The sequence below is a fragment of the Quercus robur genome, chromosome 7 (genome assembly GCF_932294415.1).
Source record: "Quercus robur chromosome 7, dhQueRobu3.1, whole genome shotgun sequence".
NCBI lineage: Eukaryota > Viridiplantae > Streptophyta > Magnoliopsida > Fagales > Fagaceae > Quercus > Quercus robur.
Window position 1 is genome coordinate 22,486,246 of NC_065540.1, and position 18,020 is coordinate 22,504,265.

Sequence of the window (18,020 nt, forward strand, 5' to 3'; positions counted from 1 at the left end):
ATGGAATGAATGATTGCATGGATTACCTTTCCCCCTTCTGTTCTATATATGTAGAACTTGTAGTTTGTACTTCGTATCCTCTACAATTATTATAGATACTCAGTAGATTTAGATAATCTATGCATTTTTGCTCTTAAAATAATTGTAGAACTTGGCCATCACTCCTTAGAACATTTGTTAGTTTGTCATTTTAAGAGAACTTTTATACCATTTTTATGAGTGATATAAAAAATATTTTAAAAAATCAATTATTTTTCTCTTCTTCAATAAAAAGTTTTTAAAACTATTTTCTAAAACAATACCTTTAGAGAATCAATTAATTTTCTCATTTTTAATAATAATTTGATAATTACAATAATAAAAATGAAGATTTGAATAATGATTCTCTTCATAAATAAAAGCAATTAAGATATATCTGTAGGATGGAGGATATAGTTTAAACTTTGAACCATTTTTTTAAGAAAGTTTTAACATAATTAAGATAATAACTCTTTATTATTAAATCAAGACATTAGTCAGTTTTGGTGTAGATGAAAATTGAACACCAAATTTTTTATTCAACCATAAAAAACTTTATCAATTGAGCTAACTAAAACCCACAACTTTGACCCTTTGAATCCATGTATCTTATCTTAGTTGTATATTAACATTGGATCAAGATAATAATGGGTATTATAGATTTAATTTAGAATTATGACATGATAATCAGTTCTTCTTTTCATGTATATATTTAACAAATTGTGAATTCTAATTAGTGTAACTGATAAAATATTTTCCTAAAAAAAAAACTAGTAAAATCTTTAATCCTAAAATAACGAGTAGGATGAATTTAATTAAGAATCAATGGTAGGAAGGGGGGGGGGGGGACATTGTCCCCCTAGGTTTTTTTAACTCCCCCTTTCCTTACACTTTTTAGTAAAAATTTAAAATTTTGTTTAAATGTTAACATTTGCCCCCCTCCTCATACTTTAAAAGAAATTGTAAAAAACTCATGAGTATTAATATCTAATTTTTTCTTCTTCTAAAATTCACTTTTTTTACTATGTAAAACTCATTAATTTTAGAAGTATGTATAGCATATATCAATAAAACACATAAAGTATTAATGAACATCTTTATATATTTTTTTAAAAAATTGTACTAACATTGATTTAAAGTAATACTGTCTCTCTCTTTTTTTCCCTTCCAGTTTACTTTCTTTTTAGGGAGGGGGTAAATTGCAAATTACGCCCCTAAAGTTTGGAGATGTTTGGATTTTACACCTTGAAGGTTTGGAATTTGAATTTTACCCCCTAAATTTTAGGGGTATTTGGATTTTACTCTCTAAAATTTGGGGGTATTTGGATTTTACACCCTAAAATTTTAGAATTTTAGGGTGTAAAATCCAAACACTCCCAAACTTTAGGGGGTAAAATTCAAATTTTGAAATATTAGGGTGTAAAATCCAAACACCCCTAAACTTTAGAGGTGCAATTTGCAATTTACCATTTTTTCCATGTTTAACTCATTTATTTTATATTTTTTTACATTGATAATTGAGGTTGGGGGGGTTGAACCATGTATGTTTCTGTTGGAAATACTAGGAGAGGTGGTGTCAATTTGTTAGGAACCCACATTTGGGTATAGAATACATTCATGAGGGCCAACAGAATAGTTTTATGGTTCTATAAATACCTACTTGTAATCACATTTCCATCATTGAAGAATAAATCAACTCATTGCTTTGTACATTTTCTCTCTCTCCCTCTTTCTCTCTCTCTCTTAATATTTCTCTATGGAGGATAACTATCTTGAATTAAGTCAATTTTCTTACAATTCATACCACTCCCCATTAGGAACCACTAGGTTACTAACACAATTAAGCATATGTTCATAAAAATATATAACTAAGTAAATCTCTTTATTCATTAAAAAAAATAACAATTTCATCGATTTTTGTTATTGTAATTTTTTTTTTCCTTCTTATATTACATTGTATATGTTAAGGCATAGCAAAGTGACATAGTTTGGTTCCCCTACAAAATGTTTATAGCCCCATCACAGTTGGGAATGACATGGTGATATGTTCTTTTATTTCACATATACATGTATTAAATAGTAGGTCCTAATTTGCTCAAATGGTAAATTATTTTCTTTCAAACACGAGGCTTTTGGGGGAAGGGAAATTTGAATATATTTTTCTTCATAAGGTATTTCCATGTTTTAATTTTAGATGTTAGAATTCAACTCCCATAGTGGGTTCAGAAGTAACTTGTCGTGCACATGCTAGTATTTCCATCATATTTGACACCCAAAACAAATATATTTTGGAGGGAAATATAATCGAGGTGATAGGTTAGAGACTTAGAGTTAAAAATATGTAATTTGTCATAAATTTAAAGGCCTACTCCTAGTCATTCTGAAAAACAAAAACAAAAACCACCCATAGTCCTTCTCTACGGCTACGCAATACTCATACACCGAGACATAGTTCGCTTCTCTCTCAAATGTCGATCAAATTTGAAATCTGTCCCATTCATTCTCTGCAAACAACAAAGCTCTTGCAATGATCAACACAGTACTCTATTTCTCTCTCTTGGTTTTTCATCTTCTGTTTTTGCTATCTATAATCATTTTTTTTTTTTTTTTTGGCTCTCTCTCTCTGCAGGAACCATTGGTTCCCTTCGCTGCTTCCAAGAAAAAATTTCCGTGGCTTTCAACATGAACCGGACTCGGACTCAAATCTTGGCCTTCCCAATCCCACGGTAATGGCTTTTATCATCATCATAATCTATTCCACACACCAAACCTGACAAACCCCGGAAACACATTCCTCACGCATATTTGCACAACATTTCTCAATTTTATTGAATTGATGATTGATTGATACATGTGTTTGAATGAAAGAATTGAGGATTTATTTTAAGACATGGGTTTTAGTATTTTGAATTGTTGATTGCAGTGGCGACGCCACGTTCATGTCAAGGTGTTCCCAGGAACACCCTAATCTGAAAAAAAAAAAAAAAAAATATATATATATATATATATATATATAATAATTAAAATTTTATTTATTTATTTACCCTCTAAAAAAAAGTTAGGCACACCCTCAATCAAAATTAGGAACACTCTCAAAAAATTTTCAAGCAAGCCCACTAGGAAAAAAAAGCCCAATATACTGAAAACAGAAACCCACAGATTCTCAAAAAAAAAAAAAAAAAAAAAGATTGGTACAAGATTGATCAGTGCAAGCCCAGCAAAGGGCAAACCCAAGCCACAGATTCTCAACAAATATAATAATAATACCCAATCATATATTAAACTAAAACAATTCCTAACCTAATAAGAACCTCACGTCCTCACTTGAATCACTTCTCAGTAGTGACTCAGCAAGGCAGCAACAGCAACACTGAACGCCCAGAGCAACTCTGTGATGGCGAGATTGGAGATTGACTTAGCCCAGATCGGAGATTGCGAGATCGGCGACAGCAAAAGCGAGATCGGCGACGGCAAAAGCGAGATCAGGAAATAAGAACCTCAGCCTTCAACGTGCCGCGGCAGCGCCACCCCTAACCTTAGGCAAGTATTTCAACTCTCTCTCTCTCTCTCATAGTCTGACTTGTGAGTCTTGCGACTTAGACTTATCTTTTGTCTTTTTGTGCAAGTGTATGTAAATATAAAAATATGTAATTGTGTTGAAATTGCTGATCGGTTCTTGTCTGAGTTGTCTCTTAGTGTGGGGTGGATGGGGCTGTGGCATTGAATTGGGGTAGTGGTATGTGGTCCCTTAAAAGTAAGTGAATATGCATTATAAAAGACGACCAAAAAAAAAAAAAAAAAAAAAACTATGTTAAGCAGTTTTGCAATGTAATATTATTTAATTACATATTTATGTTTTAATATTCTAAAATAGTAATTGTTATGTAATAACTAAATGATTTGAGTGTCAAAAAAGAAAAACTAAATGATTTGTTTTATTTGAGGTTTAGTTATTTGGATCGATAATTTTATGTTGTATAAGAAAACATAAATATATATTATTTTTAATTTTTTTTAGAAACCTCAAAACACCCTGAAATAGTACGTTGAAATAGATCGGTACCAAAATATTCCGTTCCACTAAACAAACCGAAACAGGGTCCAAAAAGGTATTCATAACATTGCTTTCAAGCAAAAAGAAAAAGCTAAAAAAAAAAAATTTGAACTAAAATCTAAAAAGAAAAAAATTGTAACAGAGAATCTGAAGAAAAAAAAAATTGTAACAGAGCAAGCCCATCCAGGAATACTTCGAGAAAAATTCCTGAAGTTGCTATTGGTTGATTGGAACATGGGTGTGCTTCTAAATTAGTAAAAGGCTTAATCTGTATTGTATTTTGGTGCCTTTGTCTCCGTGCTTCTGATGTGTGTTTGTGTGTTCCAATTTGATTCTGACAGAGTTCTGAGAGGATATTGGATGCTCCCTATATTTTCACGATTTGAGTTTGAATTTACTTGACTGGGATAGCAGCAAATGCAATGTCCTTGCCATTGCTCTACACAGCGCAGTATACCTCTGGGATTCTTCAAATTGCTCCACTTCAGAACTTTTCACAATTGATGGCAAGGATGGCCCCATCGCCACATAGTGTCCAGCTATGGGGATTCTGCCACTAATAGACAGGTTCTTAAATATATCTATCTCAAAATATTTTCTGCTTGTTAATGGTTTTCCTGTGAAATGGTTGATGATATACTGTGATTTTGTTAATGCAGCTTAGAACATTGATAGGCGGTCACAGCCAAGAAGTCGGTTCACTGGATTGGAAAAATCATGTCCTTACATCTGGAGGAATGGATGGTAAAATTATCAACAATGGTGTGAGGGTGAGATCCCACATTGTTGAAACCTATGGATGATGGGAATATATGTACGAAATTCCCAGATCTGTGAGAAGCAAAAATAGAGAAAAAAATACGCCAAAGAAAAAATAATCACACACGAAACAGTATTTACGTGGTTCGGCAATTTGCTTACGTCCATGAAGTTGTAGGGATTTCACTATTTTCAGGGAAAAATACAGAGTGTAGCAGTATAGTTTTTCTCTCTAAAAAACGACATCAAAAACCTAATCTCCAAAACAACAGTTTTTAGCACAAGATTACAATGGGCTACAAAAACGGGTCAAAATTTTTTCCCAAGAGCATTGCCCCCAAACCCCCAATAAGGGTTGGTCCATGTAACAATATTATTTCGAGTCGGGTCATAATCCAGATTAAACACAACTAGGCTCCACAAAGCCCAACGATGGAGGGGCACAATTAGGAGGTGTGGACTAAAATGGTCTGCCTCGGACCAACAATTGGCTAGTGGAGGGAATGATAATCTTCTCTTTATAAGGGACAGGTCCATGGCCTCTTCCAATGCACCAAAACAGTGGCTTTACAGCCTTAAGGACCTCACAGCTGCAGTCAAGGCCCTGGCTCTAGAGTCCTCTTTATGGCACAGGTACTAGTAATTTGTAGAACATCATGTTATAACATGCTCTGGTGGAACAAGTTTAAATAATGAATTTCATTTGTAATTCAAATGAGTGCTTTGTAGTTTATAGACATTTCATCTGTAATTCAAATGAGTGCTTTGTAGTTTATAGACATTTCATCTGTAATTCAAATGAGTGCTTTATAGACATCCGTAATTCATTTTTAATCTTTGTGGGCCTGGACTTGTTGCGAAGGCCATACTTTCAGCCTCATTATTTTTTAGGCTTTATGCATTCTAAAACTTTAGCTAAATTTTGCAGACATTTTTATAGCAGTCAAATCTGTGAAGTTGCCAAATATCCTCACACATGGCTGACTTTCCAAGTAAAGTGGTCCATCATTCACCTGATTCTCCAACAATGAACACTTATTTGTGCCGTAAACAAGCAACCTGGAGAGACTAGGAGATAACCTTAGTAGAAATTACAAACAAAGACAGAGATCCCCTCACATATGGCTGGCTTTACAAGCAAAGTTGGTCCCCCTTCAAAACTTATCCACAATCTGACTCATTCACCCTATTCCTCCAATTAACAAACGCTTTTTTGTGCTAGAATCATGCAGCTTAGAGGTAGTTGGAGATAACCTTAGGCTGTGTTTGGCTCAATGTAAAATGTTTTCAAAGTGTAAAATAATTTCAGCTGAAAGTGTTTTTGGGAAAGGAAAATATTTTTAGGTGTTTTGTTGCATTCCAAAAAATCTTTTGAAAAATAATTTCATGTGTTTGTTTGTGTTCTTGAAAATGCTGTAGAAAATACATTTTCTACCAATTTCTCACATTTTTCTCAGCTTTCAAACAAATATTATAATAAAAAATCCAAATATATAAACCCAAAGAAACAAAAAAAAAAAAAAAACAAAAACAAAACGAAAATCTCAATTCCGCAAACCCAACACTAGATTGTGATAGAGAGAGAGAGATTTGAGAGAAAAAATAGAGGGTTGAGGCAGCAGCAGCGGCAACGAGAGTGAGAGAGAGAAGTAGTGGCGACGAGATTGAGATAGAGAGAAGCAATGACAATGAGATTGGTGGTGAGATCTAAAGGCCCTGTCAAAGCAAAGGTGGTCCGATCTAGTCATGGTGGTTGTTGTTAGTGGATGGGTGGGTGGGCATAGTGGTTTGATCAATTCGTTTGTGGGTGGGTCAATGTGGTCTGATCAGTTTGCGGGTGGGTCACAGTGGAGCAATGGTGAGCGACGACGACGACAATCCGTGAGAGGAGGCATGAAGTTGTGGTGGAGCCATGGGTAATATTTTCTGGTCAACTGAATTTATTTTCAGTTTGACCAAATTTTCATGTTTATCCAAACACCATCTAGGGTGTAAAACATTTTCCCAAATTTCTTTATAGCCTAATCAAACACAGCCTTAGTAAAAATCACAAACCACTGCAGAGACTTCATTGCTTTACTAGGTAAAAAAAAGGTTTTGTCTTTCCTTTTTATTTTAAAGAGAGTTTGAAACTTCAATAATTGTCGAGTTCCACCTTTGTCGAATCTTACTTTATATGGTTACTGGTTTGCCCGGACTCTCATTCAAAGAAAAAGTATATAAATATTTGTTTATTAAACAAATTCAAATTCAAACTAAGGACATAGCAATAGCCAATAAGTTTAGTCATTTAATGTTTGGGTATTCTGATCCAGAGCATAGCTTATAGTAGGAACAGTTGCCATTTGCAATGTTAGTTGGTGATGTAGACAAATCTATCTTCTTTCTAATCTATCCAAAACTTACTTTTAAGAAAAAAGGCAAACTCTTCTTGCTTTTAAAAAGAAAAGTAGTTGACACTGTTATGATTATGCATTTGTTTGGGACACTGGTCCCATTTTACTTTATGACTTTATTGAAATTATATTCTTAGATGATTGGAATAAAGCTTTTCAAAGGATTAGGTTGACTTCTTCTTGTTAGTAAAAGTAGTTTGGCCTGTAATTGGTCTCATTTGTTACTAGAACAATTTAAACATTTACGTTTAATGCATTTCTCCTATTTACCAAAAAGAAAGTAGTTTAACTTTAGCCTGCAATTGGAGCTTGGAGCACCAATATTTAGACCAAGCAAAAGCGGAAGCAGAGGTTCCATTTCAACTTAATGATGATTTTGTTGTTCCATTTCTTCACAAAAGCATGGAAAGAACCTACATGAAAGCAACCTACAATACTCCTCTACAGTATAGTATCCTCCAGTGCTCGGCCATGAATACCAATATCAGTTTTTCATGTTAGAAAAAGTGGCAAACAACTCACATGCGTTCACTACAAAAGGCAATGAAACTTACAATTGTTTGATTTTTCCTATTGAACCAAGCAACAGCTGGTTTATTTTGAGAGAGAGAGAGAGCAGTGGCGGAACCCGAATTTTTTTTAGGCGGTCATTAAGAAGATTAAATTAAGCAAAATTTAATAAAAATAAAACTTGAATATATCGATATCACAAAAAAAAAAAAAAAAAAAAAACAGGCAAATACATAAAGTTTTAAAATTTTGTTCTATGAGATTTTCATATTCTGAAATCATTACATAATAGTTACATTATTAATGCTATCATCTACATCTTTTTCAATGCATACAACCAAGTAATCTAACTACTGATTTCCCATTCACTCACCAACATCTTGCTTAAATAAGTAACAATATAAACAAAATGCATCATCATTTTTTTATAATTTGTTCTAATCATTGGCAGTGGGAAGGGGGGGGGGGGGGGTGGCCCCCCCTCTAATGCAATGCTCCACTAATTTATTTTTAAGGAAATCATGGCCAAGAGGTTGAAAATAACCTTTTTGTTAATAAGCTCTTTTTACTTCATCCTAATCATTAGGATGGAAAGATGAGACATTTTCTCATGGCCTCGAATTTGAAAGAGGATTATTCATGTCAATACAAATTTGCTTAGAAGATTAATCTTGCAATACTATTGATTTCCTTATAAGAAATTTGCCCATAGTGCTGGTAAAAGAATAAAGGGTAAACTATAAATTTATTCAACATATTCAACTTAAGCATTAAACTGTTACATTAATCATGTTCAATAAAGTATTGATGCATTCGTTTCTCAAAAAGAAAAGAAAAAGTATTGATGCATTCTTTTACTGCATATGCATAAATACAAGATGTATAACATAAATCCAATAAATTCAGTTAAAGGCTAAAGCAAGCACAAATTGACTAACTATTTGAAAATATGCATATATATAGATTTTTAAAAATAGCAATTTTAAAACATGCCTTTTGAAAAAACAATTTAAAATATCACAATTCAACATTTGATTTGAGCTTTTAGGCCAATTTGTTTGTTTGGGAAATTTTTAAGAAATGTTAAATCCATAACATTTTTCACAACAAATCCTAGGTGACGATTTGTTATTGGTTCTAATTTATATACCATTGAAAATTTTTTGTCTACCAATAATAACTTGCCGCTTAGGATTTGTTATGAAAATTGTGGAAATGTTGTGAACATAACATTTCTTGCAATTTTTTGTTTCAATCTCAATGAACCAAAATTTTGGAGAGGTAAAATTTTATTTTTAATGGCCTCAAATCTGGATGTTTAAGGGTTTTTATTTATTTATTTATTTTTAAGTGTGATCAACAACTCATATTAATTTAAAATTCATATATAATTCATACATATATATATATATATATATATATATTTTCAAGTCAGGGTTGTCTTGACTCTTGACCACCCTGAACTACGAGAGAGAGAGAGAGAGAGAGAGAGAGAGAGAGAGAGAGAGAGAGAGAGAGAGAGAGAGAGAGAGAGAGAGAGAGAGAGAGAGAGAGAGAGAGAGAGAGAGAGAGAGAGAGAGAGAGAGAGATTTAACGAGAGAGTCATATTTAATTACAATTTGCATAAAATACATTGGTGTTAAGTATTTAGGCAACGTATTTTGAAAGAAAATGATTATATTGTCGAAACTTATTTATGCTCACTAAAATTGGAAAGAGTATTTCATAATTAAGATTTCATTTCTTAGATCTAAGAACAATCCAGAGGGCACATTATAACATGTTTGATACATCTTTAAATTTAATATATTTAATATAAACTATGAAATAGATCAATTTCATATGAATCTTGAAGTTATGAAATTAAATCATTTCAAATGAATCTTGAAGTCATGAAATTAAATTATTTCAATACACGGTTAAAACTAATGTTGTAAATTGGGTTAAGTAATGGGAGGTGAAGAAGAATGTCGTACTAATGGTGCAGGTGTATATATTTCGCGTTAGAAATTAGATGCATGTTTCTATCTTTTATTTAAAAAAAAAAAAAAAAAAAATGCATGCAGCAGGGCCTTGACCACCCCTTCTTATACTTACCAAAGCGCAGAACCAAGGTGTAGGAACGATGTGTTTAAGGCCCACTATTGAGAGCATGCCTAAAGCCCACCCTGCCACCTGCAGGAGACTGTTTGCTAATGGGTTGTACCTTTGTATTAAAACACCATTTTATGCTGGGACGAAGATTGGGTCTATTGTCCAATTACACCGAACCTATTACAATGATGACCCATGTCATCGTTCTAACAAATCCTAAACTCAAGCCGAGTCCTTCTATAGCAATATAATGGGCTATAAGTCATGTTGACCATAAAAATTACATATTTTTTTAGTGAGTATGTGGGGATTAGACCCCAGATACAAGTCGGTGCAAGCTAGAAGGCCGTTGTCAAGAATACATGGTATAATTTACCCATTTCTCATGGCTGCCTAAATCGGGCATTGGGGATGGTGTATTTAATACACAGCTACTACTCTTTGGGATACTGTGGTCTCTGGACTGAGGACGTATGGCCCAAATTTTGTACAGGTTATATATATCGGGTAATAATCTCTTTTAAAGTTATATAAAACTGATAAGCATCATGTAATGTAAGTAAGACAGACAAAAGCAGGATCTCCAGATTCTGGTCGAAACCTCCACAAATGTGAAGTGAAAGTAAAGATAACAATTAGCATGCATGGGCAGAGATCTTGATATCCAAACTCTAAAAACTAGAAATATAGAAATGTCCATGTTATATAGGTAATAAAATCCTGTGTCAGATAAAAGAAAAACCATGGAAGAACACAAAAGGTAGGAATTAGCCATATTCAATACTGGGTGCATATGCTTAACTCAACTAGGATAAGCTTTATTTTCCATTGATTTTTGCTGATTTAAAAGTGAATAAATGAAAGGACCCTAAGATGAATCTGTTAAGAAGATTACCAGGTGGAGACAAAATAAAAAAGATACACAAGTCCAAGTTTCTTTCCTTTCTGGAAATAAGAGAGAGAATAAGGTGCCGGGGGCTGTAAGCTTTACTGGTTAAGGGGATAAAATACTTTACTTCATTGAAATATATGAGAAGATTTTTTTTGGTGACTTTCCCAATGCCAGAACCACAATCTGCAGCAGTTTAATTCCTGGTTAAAATTGGTATTGCCAACAAAGGTGCTAACCCAGTAGTCAACTAGTCATATGCAATGGTACAAGTATATACTATATAGTAAAAGTGTCAAATATGTGTAATTTAAACTGATATTGAGAATATGTATGATATATATATCCTTTGATCCTATCTTGGTGCAAGATGAATTGTCATTGTCAAATATGTGTAATTTAAACTTCATGCAATTGGAAAAGGCAGATCCTAATTCATGTTAGAAACCTCCAATAACCCTTCATCTTGCACCACAATGACGATTCTGCACTTCTTCAAAAGAGTAAGACTGGCTTCTTTGGAAGAAAGAACAAAAGAAAACACCTGGGATGCCTTCTTTCTGGATATGGGCAGGACAAACCAGCTACTTTCAGATGCATTAAGTAATTGTTAAGAACATTCACCCTTTCTCATAAGTTTAAACCTTGGGATAAGTGATAATTGTAGGGAATTAGGAATATCCACGAAATTCCCAGATCTCTGAGATGCAAAAATAGAAAAAAAAAATGTGCTAGAGAAAACAATCATAGTACAAAGGATTCACAATGCTTCCCTTTGGATCGATTTTATTAATTTCTCCCACTTCCCGTAATAGAAAATTATATAGAAGAACAGAGGGAAAGTATAGAAAGAATCCAAATATTGTGCAAAACAATTCAAAGAAAAAGAACACAGCAAAGTTAACAATAAGAATAAACTAAAGTTTGTATATTGAATCAAGCACTCCATATAATCACATATCTCTATAGTCTATTCATTCTGCCAGCCCATGAAATGAAAGAGAGATTCTTTCTAGAATAGGTTGGGTCAAGTGAAAAAAAAAATCCAATTGATTCATTCTTTTGAATGATAAAGCATTCATGTAAAAACATAATGTCAGAGAGAACGAGAAGGTAACTTGATCTAAAGCAGCAACCATCAGCTTCTTTATGTAAAGACTAGTTGCACAATAAGAAGAACAGAAGGTAACTTGATCTAAAGCAGCAACCATCAACTTCTTTATGTAAATACTAGATGTACTTATCAGAAAAAATTTGCAAAGACTAGTTGCACAATAAGAAGAACGAAGAAAATGAAATCCTTCACAAACCAAGAGTTTTTACACACTCTTTTAGCACTTACTGTTGTTCCTTCAATTGTAACTAGGCTCTCAATGTGATAGCCGCCTCTATGCAGTGTACAAAATTATCACCAATAATATTAGCCCATGAAATATCATCATGAGGAGTTTTTACCCGTTGTAGATCATAAAGTAACATCATTGAGTGAGATGCAAAGAGGAGCTCTTCATTCTTGCCAAATCCCACCAAACTATGAACACTAAAAGGTCCAACAGTTAATTGTTTCGTCCAAGACTCCTCAACCCGATCTTCATTCATCACCCATATGTCAAATGTATTCCTATACTCCCATATATTAAATTTATTCCTATACTCTTGATAATTTGTTGAGCTAATAACTATAGCAAGTGATCCATTCCTATCAAAAGGATACCATTCTTTTCCATCTCCATCCAAGTCAATTTCAGGTACTTTTATGTATTGAGTCACCTCATTTTTTATACCAAATGATAAGATAAGAAAACTATAGAATCCCCTTTTCTTTGCTACACACCTCCAATGTAGAGCTACGTTAATGACTGCCTTCGAAAAAGAATTCTCAAAAACAACTCCAGGCACAAGCATATCCTTTCTTCTCCAAAAAATAGTACTCAATGAGTACGCATCAACTTCAGAATAAATTTGATCTTCCAACTCTTTAGAGTAAGAAAATCTGACCAATTTGTAGTCATTACTTTCAGGATCATAACCAAATCCAAGACCAGTTAATGCAAAAATTCCTTCTATATGTTTATCTACCAGATCATCAGGTTTTGGGAGCTTCTTGAATTCACTAGTGGCAGGATTAAATAAAAAATTCGTGTCACCAAGTGTAGAATTATTCAAACACATGACACCATTATTTCAACCTACAATTCTGAAAGATGCCTTACCATTGTTGCTAAGAGCAAATTGGTTAACATGCTTGGTGACGAAGATAGGATCTTTCATAAGATTACACCAGGATTTGCAAACACACCTGAATTGCAAGAGTGACTTGACTGGTAATCTTGCAAAGATGTCCATTAATACATATTCAGGAAAACCGTTCATCATTACACTTGACATCTCTCTATTTGATTGTTTAGCTTTTTAATATGAGAAAAAACGAATGCAGAGAATATTAATTCATGGTTAGTTTAATTGGATTAAAACTACGAAGTCTACCAAATTTTAATTTCCATCAATTCTATCCACTTAATGGATTAGTTTAATTAGATGGCTTTTTGTTATCTCAAGGAAATTAAAGGATAAGATTGTTGTTAAACGAACTGATACTTGAAGTTAAAACAAGAATATTTGTGACTAAATAATACTCCGGATATTTCTTAGTGAGTGGCCTAGCTGATCAGCGAGACACTCACTCTGGAACTTTGTTTTTTAGCCGTCAAAGAAATTCAATGATCCTATTCACTTCTCAGAATTTTGAACGAATGAATTTCTTGGTCTAACTAAATTTTCTGCCCAGACAGAGTTCTACAAGGACTATATATATAGTTTAGGTTTAAATATGTGAGTGCTCTAATGGGGTTAGACCTGTGTGAGACGTGATGCATTTTATTTTTAGGTTTAAATATGCTTTTGAAGTTTGATGCCCTATTTTTTTTTTTTTTTTGGTTGGTTTTGCTTTTCTTTTTTATTTTTTTTATTTTTGCTCATCGGGTGGTTTCATTTTTTATGTATTTATTTACTGGCTTATCAGGGTTTCATTTTAGTTTTTAACTAGTTGTTAACCCGTGCTATGCATGAAAACCTACATATTTGTGAGGTAAATTAAAATATTTTTATAAAATCTTAAATTGATTTAAAAACTACAGTATTGCATGATTTGCTCTTGTATAACTTCAATTTGTGTTGTAATTTGATGAAGAAGCCATTACTTGAACATGTAATGGCTTACAAAGAATTTATTAGACAGTTTCAGATAATTATTGAAACTAAACAAAATATATATGACTAAACAATAAAGAAATATAAGAGAAAGATGGATTGCATTCAAAAGAATAATCTATGGCTATAACTATTGAAAGGAATCAAAAGATTCGAAACCTACAAATTATAGGTAGTATATATATATATTTATATATGTGTGTGTGTGTGCGTGTGTGTGCACGCATGTAACTATACAAATTTAGATGTTAAAACTCCCGAAATGCCAAAAAAGATATATAATTAAAGAATAAGTTATTCAAATAATTCAAAAAATATATGACTATTCAAAAGAGAAATATAAGAAAAAGAAAAAAGTACACAAACCCATAGAGCATTTTTAAATTTTAATGGGTCTAAACTTTAAACGAACCCTATTAACATGTGGCCCACGCTACAAAATGTTGAGCAGGAGTCCACGTTGAAATAATGAAAGTCATAACTCCTCTTAATATATCGTATATAAGCTTTCTGCCTAGGAAATTAACATACTTTACATGAAGAACCATAAAATAAATTTTTTTTTTTTTTTTTTTAGCAAAGTAAAGGAGAATAAAATAACAGAAGAAAATCTCATACCTCTACTCAACTTTAAAAAATATATATATATATATTGGAGTTTGCACTGCTTTTATAGTGTTCATAATTAATCTTGCAAATTTGGAGATAAATTATCAACTTTTAAGTTTGAGTTTAAGTTGGACTTGTTAGAGAGATAGAGTTTCACTCCTTGTTAAGTTTGGACTAAACAAAAATAATTTTGTTTTTAAAAAATGATAATGATGAGTTTGAGTTTAAGTTATACTTGTTAGAGAGATAGAGTTTCACTCATTGTTAAATTTGGATTAAACAAAAATAATTTTATTAAAAAAAAATAATAATGATGTGGCAAGCTTTGGGGAGGTCAACAAAAAGTCAAAGGCTTTGGTTAATATATATTATTCATCTGTCACTATTCACTGTTACTGTTCATGACACTGTTCACTCCGAATTTTGCCTATTTAAGGGGGGTTGTCCCTTATGTTTTAGGGTTTTTCTCAAGCAACATTTTAGTTCTGATTTCTCTTCCTTAGAACTAGCCTTCTTAGAAAGAGAACCCACTTGCTTCTACTACTACTACCTTGTTTACTACCTTGTTCACATTTGTTCACTACAAGCCTTGTAATCCTACAAACCTTGTAACTAGGACTAGTTCAAGCTTTGTAACTGTTAACCTGTAACTGTTGAGATCTTGTATTCACTACTACTACTACTTCAACATAGAAATAATGTAAACACGTTTAACATCTTCTATGTAAACAGCTGAACGTTTACAAACTAAAATACTTTCACTAATCCCCTCCCCCTTTATGGTATCAGTTCCATCTACAATATTACTGTGCTTCCATCTCATCCTCTGATACCATAAAGGGGGAGGGGACGCACTGTTGAAGAGAATGAGATGGAAGCACAGTAATATTGTAGATGGAAATAATGTAAAGAACTTGAAAGTAAATAGCTTGAAAATAAATAACTTGAATGTAAGAACAATAATAAGGCGGTAGAACCAGCCAAGCAGTATATATCAAAATAATTCAAAGTAAATAAGAACAATAGTTCAAAATAAATGAAAGCAATTTAGAACCATCCGGTATGGCGGTAATCCGTCCAAGGTGGTGGTAGCAACAAGTAAAGTAATGAACATAGAACTGAAAATACTTCTTATTGAAAGTAAGATAAACACTTACAATAGTAGTAGTGAATACAAGATCTCAACAGTTACAAAGCTTGAACTAGTCCTAGTTACAAGGTTTGTAGGATTACAAGGCTTGTAGTGAACAAAGGTGAACAAGGTAGTAAACAAGGTAGTAGTAGTAGAAGCAAGTGGGTTCTCTTTCTAAGAAGGCTAGTTCTAAGGAAGAGAAATCAGAACTAAAATGTTGCTTGAGAAAAACCCTAAAACATAAGGGACAACCCCCCTTAAATAGGCAAAATTCGGAGTGAACAGTGTCATGAACAGTAACGGATGAACAGTAACAGTGAATAATGACAGATGAATAGTATATATTAACCAAAACCTTTGACTTTTTGTTGACCTCCCCAGAGCTTGTCACATCATTATTATTATTTTTAAACAAAACTATATTTATATCTATAACACATCATAATTATTTTATTTATTTATTTTATGTTCCAATTCCAATTAGAACACACCTACTTTTGGTAATTTCAATCCACAACAAACTCTACTATTGGAATTTCAAATAGTAATAAAAACCCTTAAACCCTTCATTTGCATTTAAAATACACAATTCTCTATTTCTCTCTTTTTGTTTGTAGTTTCTGCTGCACAAGTCTCACCTCTAAATATTTGTAAATCTTTTTTTGTCATCTGCATTTTTTAATTCTCTGCTCTAGTCTCGCCACAGTATTTCTCCAAAGTCCATCTCTAATCTTATCCTTCTTTTTTTGTTCTTTTCATTAGTTTTAGTCTTTGTTTAGCTCCTGTGAAATTTGTGGTACAGAGTATTTAGAATCATAGGTAATAATCAACATTTGATTCAAATTTGAGAGGGTATTCAACGTCAACTTTGATTATTTTTATTATCAAGTTGAGAATTTTATTGGTTTATCAAGTCATGGGTTAGTTGAGAAATCTGGTCCTCATATGCAATTGACAGTCGATTACTAAGAGAGACAATCACTTATTATAAATAGAGGTTGAGAAATGTAACAAGGGTTTGAGCACTAGAAAGCATCGCTTAATGAGTAGCAGCATGACGAGAAGTCAATGGAGACTTTAGGGTATGCAGGGTTTAAATCTCAAATATCTGATTTGATGACAAGATACTCTCCCACCGTCCCTAGACTCCTTATACTCTCTATTTATATATAAATAAATAAATAAAAAAACTAATGCAAGTTAGACTTCTAGCCAAATATAATAACAGTCTTCCACAGTTTGTACTCTCTCCTATTTAAGAAAACTACTTCTATGCTTCCAACACCACTCTGCTATACAGTCTCTTGCATTGATTTTGGTTCTTGGAGCACCTTCAAAACAAAAGGTATGCAAATTTTTCTTATCAGGTTTAATGTTAACATATATGAGAGATATTTTAGTCAATTAGAAAAATTTTGATGAAACATAAAAAGGAAAAAGAAATAAAGAACGCACAATCTAAAAAAAAAAATAGTGACTATATTAGGCAGAGGCTTTTGGAGATTTTTGTTTTTATTTTTAGAATTCTTTACATTCATGTGTATGTATGTAAACTATGTATTGGATTTAATTGAATTGGAATTATATTTGAAACTTTGGTTTTGATTAAATAATGAAAATGGCAGAAGAAGTATGTTCCAATATTTGGAGTATTCTGTATATGTATTGTTGCAGTTTAAACTTGGTATTTGATTTGTTAAATTTTTAATTCACAGTTTCATTGTTCATCTATTAATCATGAATAATAATATTGCTATTTGCAACCAGGGACAGAGCCAGGACTTGGAGTTAGGGGGGTAGAAGTATAAACCAAAAAAAAAAAAAAAAAATTGAAACTCCAAATAAACATTCATTTAATAAACCATCAACAAAGAAAAATACACAAAATTATTGTTTTTTAAGATATTACAATGTAGTTATTTATGAAAATGGAACTCGTCGTCTTTTTAAATCTTCGAAATCATCTATAATTGAATCCGTACTAATTGTCGCAACAATGTCCCTCTCAATGAATAACATCATAACGTCTGACAAAAACTCATCTTTCATTTTGTTGCGAAGGTTAGTTTTCATGACATTCATAGCTCAAAATGCTTGTTTTGTAGTTGTAGTAGAAACGGGAAGAGTAAGCACAAACTTGACCACTCTATATATAAGTGGATAGTATTTTGATTTTCTAGTTCTCACCATCCATTGGAACAATTCAGAAATATTTTTCAAATTCTTGAACCTTGAATGCTGAACTACATCATACTTATAAAGATCAAGTTCCTTTTTCAAATCATTTTTTTCATCATCTGTGAAGTCTATTGGATAAAAATTATCTACCAATGAACAAATATCACTGAC

The 18,020-nt window shown here is 32.5% G+C and overlaps 1 protein-coding gene across 1 annotated transcript; it reads right to left on the bottom strand.

The window, feature by feature from the left end:
* Nucleotides 1–12,082: 12,082 nt before the first annotated feature.
* On the bottom strand, nucleotides 12,083–12,892 carry LOC126691171 (F-box protein CPR1-like). The gene has a single exon (XM_050386237.1). It carries the CDS (start codon nucleotides 12,890–12,892, stop codon nucleotides 12,083–12,085), a length of 810 nt encoding a protein of 269 aa, XP_050242194.1.
* Nucleotides 12,893–18,020: the final 5,128 nt, after the last annotated feature.

Coding starts and splice junctions, on each gene's coding strand:
- LOC126691171 (XM_050386237.1), bottom strand. CDS start 12,892: ATGTGTTTGAATAATTCTACACTTGGTGACACGAATTTTTTATTTAAT.